Genomic DNA, 13,023 nt, shown 5'->3' with positions numbered 1-13,023 from the left:
AAATCCCGCTGGTGTCACTAGGGCCTGGACACGAAGAGGGGAGAATGTTCCTTCTCGTCCCGACTTTCGTAGAGGTATAAAGTTGGGGTTATGAGCCCAAACAATGTGTTTTACAGAGAAGTTGATTCAGATACGTCTCCTAACTCTAAGATCTATTTTTACAGAAGCACATGATTTATTACTCCACTACATTTATCTGACAATTACAATGCCCACTTACTTTCCAGATTAATGTTTTACATCCAGACCATGAGGTAAGGTCATACATTGAGATGAATTGTTTAACCAATACTGCTTAACACATTAACGGATCAATAATTCAACAGCCTTAGAGGGAAGCCATGTTATCATTATGGATTACTTGCACATGCAGGTTATTGTAGGCCTATGTATTTTTCGATTCAAAGTTTTTACAGAACAGATTGGGAGCCTGTTGTCTTTTCCTTTAGGCTACATAAATTAAGACATGTCCACCATAAATCAATAAGATCACAGATTAGTGCATCAAAATTCACCAGAATGCACGAAATGAAGGGTTTGAAGCTACATTTTATTCTGGGGGAGTATCCCCAGATCCCAACTTTTAATGTGTCCCCCCCAATGTTGAAGCGAAACCTACGCCTTTGGGGAGCAGGGCCTCATCATGAACCATGGAACCAACAAGCAGGGGGTCAATGTTTCCAGGGCTCAAATGTTCCCCGATGTATGTCACTCAATGTGACGTTTTCGGCCTACTCATGTCATTGGTTTTGTGTATAAAATACAGTTGTAAACAACACTGACTTGATAGGCTATTTATTATCATGATATTTTAACCGTAGCCCACCTGATTGATTCACCTCAGGTTGAATTAGCCTATGTTATGCAGAAGAACAAGAAATCCACCACTAGGGCCTGTAGAACTGTATCACTAATGCCTTTTCTTTCTACTAGGAAATTAGCAACAGAAATGTCAACCTGGGCAGGCGGTTTTCAACTGCCTGCCCTCAAGTCCAAACTACAGTCTGGAAAAAAAAGTAGGCTAGCCTACCCAAGCATAGAATCCCTTTCCTCAACACAAAGCAAAACCCAATGTCTGCGACATGATATAATACATAATATCCATATTTTATTACAATATTAGAATTTGTACATATTGTCCCCTCCATTGGCGTTTTATTTATACATTTATTACATAAATATAGGCTACTCCAAAAAAGTAGATAACAGAGGACAAATTTAATATAAAACAAATTCAGAAACCAAAGTAATATCTGACTCTGGGCCAGATGATGGAGGAATGTAAATCTTTTTTCTTTACATAACAAAAGGTCACAACAAGGCAGTCATTGTATTTCCAAAACAAAGGGGATGGTTTTTCTACTTAGAACATATAAACAATTAACAAGAGTATCAAGTTCATTCAGTAATTTTGATAATTATTCTTGGCTTGATTAGTTTTTTTTCCAAAACAATATTCTTCATGTCAATACAAAACAAAATATACACTTCAAAAAAGGACATTCAGATTTAGGACAAGTCAGTTTTTTGGCTTTTGTTAATATGATAAACATTAAGGTTAGCACACATCCAACTTATAAGTTCCCTTGACTTCAGGACATAATTAAAAAAAAATCCACCTCCTCATAATATATTTTTGGGTACATTTTGTATTGCCCATAAATAACCTTATGATCGCTTAATTGATCTGAGTAACCTCAACATACCACATGCAAAAATAAATACACTGCATGGCCTTTGATGCGACCCTCCCTGGGAACACTTCATGCAAATCAAGGGTCTTGTCTTATCAAAGTCCTAATCATCTGTTAAAAGGACTCACAGGTGTCACCAGCTCGCAAAGGTGAACTCTTGTTGGATCTGTCATGAGATGAACTGGCTTTGAAACAGATCTGCTTTGGGGGAATTCTCCAGAAAATTACAGACTTTTTCATGTAAAAAGTTGGATTATTTTGTTGATTTCTTAGCATTATATTAAGTAAAGACTGGCCAACATCTTGTGCTGTTAAACAGCAGAGGCAGCAACATGCAGAAACTGATAAAAAATACATTATAAATGAATCTTAACCCTTTCATAACGATGAAACCAAATCATAAAACTGTCATACATACATAATGTCAAGCAGTGAAGTTAAATAAAATGAGCAACATCAAATAAAAGATGAAAAACAGAAAAAAGTGTTGTGTAAAAAGTAAAATAATTACAGTATATACTGTATATGTATTTTTACCTATAGAGATAGTAAAAAATAAACACTTGCACCAGAAAAGAGGGCTGAGCACGTCGCCACATGTAAATCTCATATCAGACCTTATTTAAAAAAACAAAAACAAAAGATAAAACAACCCTGTGATCTAAATAAAGTTCAGATGCTTGGAACACTCTCCTTTGTGTTACAGTTGTAATAGCCAAACACATTTGTGTATGTATTTGTTTGTCTTCCGACGGAGCAGAAAACTGAAGAGCTGAGGGTTGAGTATTTGGCAGCAGCGGAGCCAAAATGTCCGAGACTCCTTGCAGGTCCCTGATCCATGTGTGACGTGCTGTTAATGAGGTTGAGTGGTGGTTCGCTGGACATGTGGGGACGTCAATGTTCTTTTTTCTTTTTACCCAGTTGCCGCAACATGTACACAGTGAGCCCTCTGTCCTGTGTTAATAGGCGTCGTTCTGAGTGTGCATTTGATCCTGGATCCTCGTCAGCATCTCCTGCATCCGCCTTAACTGTGAGGAGAGGATGAGACGAGTGTTAGTTTGTACTGTGCCTTTTTATAAAAGCTGATTACATGCTTTACACATGGCTGCACGGACAACACGTCAATAACACTTGGAGGACCTGTTGCTGAACGAACCACTGGCCTCGCCGTTTTCATCCTCATCTTCATTACACTGTATTTATTATTAGCATTCTTGTAAAACTCAAGTATTTGTTATTTCAGATTTATTTCAACATTTGTTGGGAACTACCTACACAGTAGAGGCACAATCATCAACTGCTTAATGTTAATGTTTGACTCATCCATTTTGTTGCAATTATGTTTTTTGTGGCACACTATGTGTCAAAAATAGTAACCCATTGGCAAACGTTTACGTTTTCCAAACACATAGTGAGATAGTACCATTTATCAATAACTCACTTGGTCTACGCAACATCAGGAAAAAGTAAGACAATGTATTTCTGACCATATGATTAGTGAACTATCAAAAATAATTGCGTCTCTATTTTATGTTAATCAGCTCATCGATTATTCAACTAATAATTGCAGCTATATTTTCATCTTTAACAACATTTCAATGATGGTACACAAAAATAAAAACAAACTAAGGAGAAAGATCTCTTTATTTGGTGAATAAATAATAATAAATAGATTTAGTGGGGAAGAGGGAAAGAATTTGAAGCATAACGAATCTGATAATTCACCATGAACAACTGTCATCGACCGTATTTGGGTCTCAAATCATCTTTACGGGAAGTGATCAAAGTGACTAATACTGTACGTGAAGAATTTAAATATAAGGAATATAAAAGGAATAATACATATTGTATTTCCTCCAGGAATATAATATATTATACTGTTGAATTTCTGCCCAAAAAACAACAATTTAATATAAATTAAAATATATAAAAATGTTGTTGTTAATTCTAACAATACATTTAACTTGCGTTCAGTGTTGGACCTGCCACGGAACCAATTTTACTAACCAAGGATTAAAAGCAGTGTGGTACCAAACATTATTTAGCTAAAGTTTCAATCTAAGGTTGTGAAATACTGGAAATAACCTAAAAAAGCTGGCAATTTTTACACATAATGATCTCCAAGGATTTTAACGTCAGCTGACTCCTGTTATCAGCCAAAACTTTAAAGCAACATATTCATTGGTTCTCATATCAGTGTGAGAAGTTACCTGGCTGTAACTCTCGCTCCATGAATATGTGCCGATAGACGATAGCCCTACTCTTGCCTATAGTGCATGATTCTTCTGTGGCATGTTCTTTTTCTAATCACAGTTCAAAGGTCCAAAGTTCTTGCAAGGGCAGGGGGTGAAGGGTTTGAACGTATAATCACACCAACTCATGTTTTTTGAAGCTACTCATTGTCAACCCCAGAAAACATGACTCGAGTGTGTACCAAGGCAAAACATGTGTGAGCTAAAGAGCCTCAGAGGGCTTGGTCAGCCATGGGATCTGAGAGTGTCTCTTGGTTGGGCTGAGGGTCTGAGTGCTCATGGTGGTCTGAATTGTGTTCAGGCTCGGGCTCGTGTTGTAGGTGCGAGTCGAGCTTGCGGTCGGCGTGCCGTACCTCCTCGTCTTTCTCTCTGATGAGCTTTTCTGTCTCGCTGTCGGCCACTCCGGGCACTACGGGGATGGGGAAGTCTGTACCGCTCTCCCTGGTTAGTTTACTGCAGAGAGATGCACGTTGTGAAGAAGTTCCACATTTAACATGCAAATTTTGTTTTGGGGGAAAAGGGCTCAAAAAGGATTTCAATAAACAAATTCAGATTCATGCTCATTTTCATGCCACACTCACAGTATGAAGTTACAAGTACATCCACTATTTCATCTACATCACTATCTTAACCCGATAAATACACAAACTGAAAAATACCAAAATTCCAAGTATACATCGTAATTTCTTATATTTCTTCCACACTTCATGGCTATGTGTGTATGTGTGTGTTTTAAAGTAAGTAAGTATGTTTTTGTTGTAGAGTCTCAAATTCTACAATAAGGTTAGGGTGCGTACTTGCGCTTGCGTTCCTTCACCACCATGCGGGTCATGCTCTGGATGCAGTGGGCTCTGTAGTTCTCGTAGTGAGTCTCCCGGGTCACGTCCTTCAGGTCTTGCATGTGCGTGCGAACGAGCATGTTCCTCAGCTTCACAAAATCACAATGTGCCGAGTTCTCCACTGCAAGCCACAGCATGAGGATAGATCTCAGCAATACATTTTCAAATGTGAATCAAAAGCCAACTGCATACAGCGTCTTTAAAGGCCTACCCTCCACAATGCCCCATGGGTAGAGACGACCTCGCACTCGCTTCCCTTTGGCCTCCACCACTGTGTTGCTACCGATGACTGCAAAGGGAATGCTTTCCTTGTAAGGAGAACAGAAAGAAGTATAAAGTTAACATAATGTCTGGCAGGAGAGGGTGTAGATGAGTCTGTTGGACCAGGGAGTGGTGCAGTGCAGATGTTTTTCATTTCCCCATTTGCTTCCTTAATTTCATCTCTCCCCCCTTTCTCATTTCTGCCTACTCTCATTTTAAACTATACTCCATGTATATGTTACCCCCATTTCTCATCTCATAAATAACTTCCTTCCTTTTTTACCCTTTCCATTCATTATCTAAATGCCTCCACCTTCTTTTTTTTAAACATTATTTATCTTTCTGCCGCTGTTCACACGGTGATCTCATCAGAGGTGACTCAAGGACAGAGACAAAGAAAGAGAGAGAGAGAGATACACTGGCACACTAACTGTCTCTACTCCTCGCTGCCAGCTTTTGATGCAAGAAGAGTAAAGGAAGGTTGACTCATCGCAACTGTGTCGTGATGAGTGGACTGACTGCCTAGGTCTAGTATTATATGCTCTGTGTATTCACTCTTGATGTGATCAGGACGGCAAAAAAAATGTAAAATTTTTACACATTTTACAAATGCACTTGTCAACTGCCAGCACGGCCCCTCACCTTCAGCTGAAGGTCCTGCTGCTTAAAGTCCTCATCTTCATCAGAGTCACAGTCGGGGAACTGGTAAATCTTGATACCGTACTGTTCAATCTCCTCTCGGATCTACAGGGTAACGGACAGAGGTTCTGAGTGAAAACATGTCATTCTGCTTTGTAACTCCAGTTACTAAATATGTTTCCTAAGATCAGCCTTGCCTTGATTTTCTTTTTCTTGACCTCACTGGGGGTGAGCGTGTCTGCTTTGGCCAAGACGGGAACGATGTTAACCTTCTCATGCAGAGCCTTCATAAACTCCACATCCAAAGGCCGGAGGCTGAGAGAAAGGTACAAAACATACACATGAAGTAGAAAGCGACACAATACCCTTATTGTAACACCTAGAGTGTTTTAACATGATGAGAATTCATTTTAGAAAAATTATTTGATTATTTGCATCAATATTACAGGTGCAGTCTGTAGATTTGAGTCCATCAGTAAGATATCTTGAAAGCAAAGGAACAGTTTCCGGTCATTTTCCATTGTTGGGATCAAGGGACAAGTAATTTTTCTTGGGAATGATCAAGTTGTGTGTTTTCCTATTAGTAAACATGTTTTGAGCAGCCCAAAGACAATAGTTTGACCTAAGAATTAAGGTTTGCTCTCTAATATTTGGCCTCTTGGTTTTTGATGAGTAATGACTGTAGCTCACCAACAGAGGGAACAGTTTCTCCATCACTGTGACTTTAAATGAAGCCCTGCAGTGTCACTTAAGGTTCATGGTATGTTTGTTCTTTATTGTGCACAGTGATGTGGAACAGCGGTGGAAAGTACCACATCAGCACCAACCATAGATTAAAGCAAAAGCACTGCACCAGATTGAAATTCACCTGAAGGCAACAGAGAACTGCTTTAACTCCATTAACATTAACAATTTATTGGGCTGAATGCATTCGGAGTGAAAACTTGTGTGCAAGGTGTTTACGATAAATCGCAGTCACTCAGGTGGCTGTGTGTGTGTGAATTAAAGAAAAGATGAGTGTTTAAGCTTGCATGTAATTTAGGGAAAGTAAAATCAGTCACTGACATTGCATAGTGCAGTAGAAAGGGGTGACTATCCCTATTATTAAGAGTGATTAAAGAGAAATATATGGCTAACTAATCCCTGCAGAACACTGCAGATCTGTCATACCCATGGCCAAAGGGTGAGATGAAATAGAGGCAGCAGTGTACGCGGTTGTCCTGGATGTTCTTGCGGTTGAGGCCACTTTCGTCCCTGAAGTACTGCTCAAACTGCTGGTCGATGTAGTCAGCCACTGACTTCCAGCTAGAACAGAAACACAGGAGGACATTCATTATCTAAGCTAAGGCAATGCAGACTGTGGAGCAACCACACATGTCTTTTCAAACACAGCTGCGCTAAAATGAAGGTTACCCAACTGCACTCTGAAGATTCATAGTTAAGTTAAGGTTATTGTATTGATTAAAATATGTTTGATATGTACCATTCAAAGTTGTTTACAGCATCCCCAAACCCAGGGGTGTCCACAATGGTCAGCTTCAGTTTGACACCTTTCTCTTCTATATCCACTGTGTGTTTCGTGATTTCTACAGTTTGCGTGATTCGCTCTAGGGAAGGGACACAAACAGATCACTGTTTTTAATATCAGCCAGCACATATTTTAGGACAAAATATCTATGGAACAAAACCTACAAATATCCTCACCTTCAGCATTGAGCAGCTTCCTATCTTTGTAAAGATCTGTGAGAAAGAGGCTGTTGACGAGAGTGGACTTTCCTAGACCAGACTCCCCTTTCAAACAAAGGATAACAAAGGGTAAGTTTAAGATTCAGCAAAAGATAAAAAGGGAGGGCTTAAGATCAAAAGTCTGCTGATGAGCAAAATGAGGATTTACCTGCCACCATTAGCGTAAAGTCAAATCCCTTCTTGACTGACTTGCGGTGCACCTGGTTCGGCAGGGTCGCAAAACCCACATATTCCTTGTCGTGGTCCTGGATGAACGAAGATGAAATAATACATTATGATACATGTGTAAAAATAACTTTTCAAAGCTGTTATCGACGTTAATGTCAGCATAAACAGTGTAATAAATCAACAACACAACCAAAACATCAGAGCCTCTTTCACAAACTGTTCCACCAGAAGAAAATAATCACGATTCAACCTTTTTTTCTTGCAGCAAAAAAGCAACATTGTAGTTTTAAACCTTCACGCAGTCTTGTACAAACTCTATCCAACCAACAGTATTCACCAGCCTAAAACTGAACTGTTCAACACATCACAGCAAACAAACAACAACTCCTTGAGAGTTTGACCTTTTATCTACTCTCTGGGTTTCCTGTCCAAACCCTCCATGTGTTACCTCATTATTGCTGTACGGGTCAAATCGGCCCCAGGGACTCTTGGGCCTGCTGGGGGACGACAAGTCAAACTCCACACTTTTGCTCTGCGGTAAACTGGGGTCTGAACCTGAATCCGACTGCGCCCTCCCCGCCACAGGAGGGCGCAAATAGGACGGGGTGTGGGGGCGGTCTTCGCCCTCAGCTTCCCTGTCTGGATCATGAGGCTCATGGCCGTCGTGCTCATGGGGATGGTGCTCGTGGCCATGGTGGTGGTGTCCGTGCCCCCCTTGGTGCTGAGTGTCTTGCATAATGTTCTCCACCTCAGAGTCGTCTGATTGGCTTGAATGCTAGAGTGACGCCGCGGTTGAAGGCGGACGGGTAAGACGGTGCAGAGGATTAGGTGGAAAAGAAATAAGAGGGCGGAGGCAGAGAGAGGTGGAGGTGAGATCAAATGTTGATGTAGAAGGGAAGGGATAGAGATCCAAAGGCAGATAATCACAAATTTTAGAAATGGTCCTAAAAAATATGGTGCAAGGGGCAATTTAGCTGGTGATCACTTTCTATCATCATACATGAGAGCAAATTATGTTAGAGGTGAACAATAATGTCCCGCATCTGTCTCAGATGTTTTATGACAAGGACAAGGTACATAGTTTATTTTTAAATATTTGATTCCGGGGGGTAATACAAACTAAGCTGTCACAAAGTTAAATTAAAAAAACAACAACAACCTCAAAGTGTTGCTTTTCCTGTAAGGGGATACACAGCAGCAGTGCCTCCAGTAACCACAGCTCTCCTTGTCCCACAGACTAAAGTCTCCATGCTAGAGGAGCAAAAAGTTAAATAATGCAGTGGCCCATGGAAACCAATGGGACCATTTCCACTCAGCAGTGACTCATGTTTTGTTCATGCAATATACATTAGATGGGGAGTAAAAGTACAGTCAGATGCTCTGGCAGGACATGGAAAGCATTACGATTAGGTTCTATGATTTTTCTTATAACTGTACGATATGATCAATCAGAGACTGCCACTAGGAGGGGAGTTGAGTAGGGAGTTTGGGAGTCTTGGGGAGGCATTGCTTGTACCTGTTCCACATCATTGTCCCTGCTGTGCTGGGGGGACACAGGGCGGGAGTCCTGCTCGTCTGACGAAGAGTGAGCCTCGTGGTCACTGTCCGCCATTGCAACTGGGGCTACAGTACACTCTGCAATCTCCAACCAGAAGGGAGCACACATGGGGTGGGGGTTATCAGGGGCCGACATGTAAAGAAAGGAAGGAGCGGGACGCCCAGAGAGTCCACCATAGAGAAATGAGGTGTGTGCGGAGTGAATGTATTCAGGCAAGACAGATGAAGACAAGAAAGATGAAAAAAATTAATTATTAAATAAAGCCAGAAAGTCAAGACATATGAAACAACACTATACCATTTACCACAGGAAATGGTATGATTGAAGAGCAGATAAGACGGTTGTTTGGTTCAGTAACCAGAGGGATGATTGAGAGATGCATAATGGCATTTTTAGTTTTCCAGTCTCCCAACGTGATGTTGGCCCAATCTGGCCTCCTGCCATTACAGCACTGCCTAATGTTATTATTTCCACTGTTATCGCTCCATTCAGTGTTTCAGGCACCACCAAAAATGCACCAGTGTCAGAGCAAACTGAAAAAAATTCTGGAGGCAGCTACAGTTCCATAATGCAGCAAGTCATTTAAAGTTTGATACACACACAAAATCTGTGAAATTCATTCTGACTGGAAAGTACTTGATGCTAAATAAAAAATAATAATGTTTAGTCTTCTTTTCACGGTGTATCTCCTCCATCCATGACCTACAGTTTTAATTAGGCTGGGATTTAGAGCTTTAGGGCAAACGAGAAAATTGATAGTTTCACAGTTAAGGAAATCAGTGACCTGATTTCCTGCGCTACAACCAAAGCACAGGGATCAATGTCCAACATGGTGGATCCTGTGACCTAAATAGAAAAGATGGTCGATTGCAAAGCTTATAGAACTTTGGAGCAAAAATGCTTATTCGTTTTTAATTCAGCCCTGTACATTTTGAGCTTCACTACTTTTTAGCTGATTGACAGAACTGGGTCTTCAACTAAATCAGATAAAATCTCTTGCTAAAATAGCAACTGCAGTGTATTCAGAATCAACATTAAAACACAAATGCGTTCTCCACCTCTGAAAATGTGTACTACAATCTCACACACCACCCCCACCCTCCATCTACAGAGCCTCGTCTCCTCTCCTGCAGTGCCTCACCTGTGGTACCTTTCGTCAGCACGTGAAGCCTCTTCTTCTCTCCTCTGCATACACTACTCTTCATGCCCACTCTAGCTGCAGAGACCAGAGGCTCCAGCTTTTATACGCCTCCATCCCAAAGGACACAGCGCCCTTCAGCCCCATCGAGCCGCCCAGTACCCCTGGGAGGGGGGCTGATCATCAACATTGACAAGCTCAGATTCTACACGCCAACCCAAATACATCCTCTAATGCTGAATGCCGTGTCATCTTTATCAGACATAAAACAAACATATGTAGATTAAATATTCACATCTGCGTTCTCCATCTAATATTAGACATGACTGGGTCATGAGTCAAACACCCTCCAACATTGTTTAACAACTATGGATCAAGAAAAACAATGCTACAGGGAGAGTTAAAACAAGGAGTAGTGAGTAGTAGTGAGAGCAACCAGTGTGTCCACCACATTTATACAATAAGCCATGCATGCAAGCTGCTTAACGTCCCATTACAATCACAGATGATCCATTAAACATAACCCGGTATGCTAATGAGTTAGCTAATTAAAGCGTGTAAATTCATTAATTTGAAACTATTGTTATGCCAATTAAATTGTCTTCACACACCACATTAAGCATTAAAGAGATCCGCTCGTTCACATGCAAATATATGCAGCAAGTTGCTCCAAAATGTAACCCGACTGTTGTCTCTACAGGCAACATGTCGGGGATAAAACCACCAGATATTACTCAAAAGTTTGTTAGTTACCTTCTAGAGGAGTGAGTCTACACTTGTGGCATTTCTGAATACTTTCCTTTGTGACCTTCCCTTTCTCAGCTTTCTTCCTTAAGCACAAACACAAAGTATCTGGTTACGCAGGTTTAAAAAAAATACTTAAGCATTGAAACAGGTAGAAGCTTCACTTTCCACCAAGCTCTCTAAAGCAGATTTGTATGGCTAAGTTTTCCCTCTCCCACTGAACCAGCCAGGCCATCAGTCCATGATGTTATTAGTGTTGATATGATAGCCTTTGGAAAGGAAAATGCAGTTACAAGGTTTACAGTTACAGTTTAAGGTAAAGAATTTCTAACTATGTATTCTCATACATGCATACTTGGCTGCCCAGGTGGCCAGACACATTAATTTTCTCTTTTTTCTCATATCTGATATTATCAAATTCAACTACAAAATGGTATGTTATGGAGAGAACGGTTTTAATCATGATTTTCCGCAGGACAGACCTCCAAACGGGAGCTACTTGGTGTTCCTGGCGCACATCTTGTGTGAAAGCCCGGGATTTGACAGTTGAATCCCTACTCCCTCCTTCAGGAGAAAGGGGATAGACAGGATAATTATTACACTTATTCAGTCTTAAAAGACCAACAGGGAGGAGAGATTTGATCAGCTTTGACTGTGTGCACTTTTTCCACATGCAAACATTTCCACTTAGTTCCCAAAACCATCACTATACTAAGCCCTCCGAGATCCTCCTGTCACATAGAAGCAGTAGCGGTCGATCCTTCCCTTGAATTTAATCCCACTCAATTGCTCTTTTGCATCACTCACTGAACTTCAGTTTTCCAAGGATCCACCACAAACCAGGTGGAGGTCTGACTGTGCAGGGTGCTAGAACTCAACCAAAATGACACAAGAAACCAACATAATATGATATAAATGATTTGCAGCTGGTTAAGTGTCAAATGTAGAACATATCTGACATCACCTGTGCATTTTGGATCAGCGTCATACAAGTATCATAAGCAGGCATTTCCAAGTCAGCCTGTTCAGACGGAACAACATGCTCACTTCCAGAGCACCGCCAATAAAAAAAACAATACCAAGCTTTCCTGTATGAAGCAGATAAATCAATACCAATATCAATATAGGGGTGAACAAGGTAATGTGAGACATCGGGTAATGTGAGACACCCCCTGTATCTAGGCAACGGAACACATTTTCGGTCATGTGAGCATTATGTTTTCAAGCCCCTCCCATTTCCCCTTGGCCATGAAGTAGAGGACCTCATGGTGCTGTTGTAAGCATTTTTTCTTCACAAAAACGTTTTTTTTTTTTTTGCGTGTAAAAGTAAATTTTCTTGCTGTCAACTTAATCAACTGTTGTGCCAAAGCAAATTGGTTCAGGTAGAAAAACTTCTATCATACATGTTGATGAACTACTAACATATGAAACCATGTAGTTTTGTCTCAAATTGTGGCGGTGGGGTAAAGTGAGACAAATGTTGTGGGGTAAAGTGAGACAGTTTCTGTGCCCTCTAATAATGAATCCATTATATTTAAGGTAGCAAGGAGACTAGTTTGAATAAGACAAAAGACAATGCGGGTAGGTGGGGTTTGAATGGTTGAAGGGGTGTCAGCAAGGGCATGGTTTGGCAGGAATGTATGTGGGGGACAGGAGAGTGACCTTTAACATCAATGGACTCTAATATGTCTTAATTCAATGAATGATCCCAATAAAAACAAATACAGAAAAATATAAATCAAAGACTCAAAAGATAGAAAATGACTGGTGTGTTCTGAGTACCAGGCTGTTCTAACTGGTTCTGATTGTCCTTTGCTCTGATCCCCAGACACAAGCAGGCTCTAAGGGTCCTGTGTTCTGACCCCCTGACGGTTTTAACCTAACTGGTTCTATCTGGCATTTGAATGTTAATTGAAACATTATGTATTATCTGTTGTATTTGATCAGTTACTTGCAAGTGTTTAGAAAAAAAATATGCTTAATT

At 40.6% G+C, this 13,023-nt stretch overlaps 1 protein-coding gene across 1 annotated transcript; it reads right to left on the bottom strand.

The window, feature by feature from the left end:
* Window positions 1–1,088: 1,088 nt before the first annotated feature.
* Window positions 1,089–8,365, bottom strand: septin4b (septin 4b). The gene is made up of 11 exons (XM_080053969.1): window positions 8,048–8,365; window positions 7,580–7,676; window positions 7,390–7,476; window positions 7,169–7,292; window positions 6,856–6,990; window positions 5,883–6,000; window positions 5,689–5,790; window positions 4,997–5,093; window positions 4,744–4,906; window positions 4,300–4,399; window positions 1,089–2,722 (listed from the first exon to the last, which is right to left on the bottom strand). Exons 1-11 carry the CDS (start codon window positions 8,333–8,335, stop codon window positions 2,654–2,656), a joined length of 1,380 nt encoding a protein of 459 aa, XP_079910095.1. The 5' UTR covers window positions 8,336–8,365; the 3' UTR covers window positions 1,089–2,653.
* Between the last annotated feature and the right edge of the window lie 4,658 nt (window positions 8,366–13,023).

Source organism: Ammodytes marinus, assembly GCF_949987685.1.
Source record: "Ammodytes marinus genome assembly, chromosome: 3".
Taxonomy (NCBI): Eukaryota; Metazoa; Chordata; class Actinopteri; order Uranoscopiformes; family Ammodytidae; genus Ammodytes; species Ammodytes marinus.
This window is presented reverse-complemented; position numbering and strand designations above follow the sequence as displayed.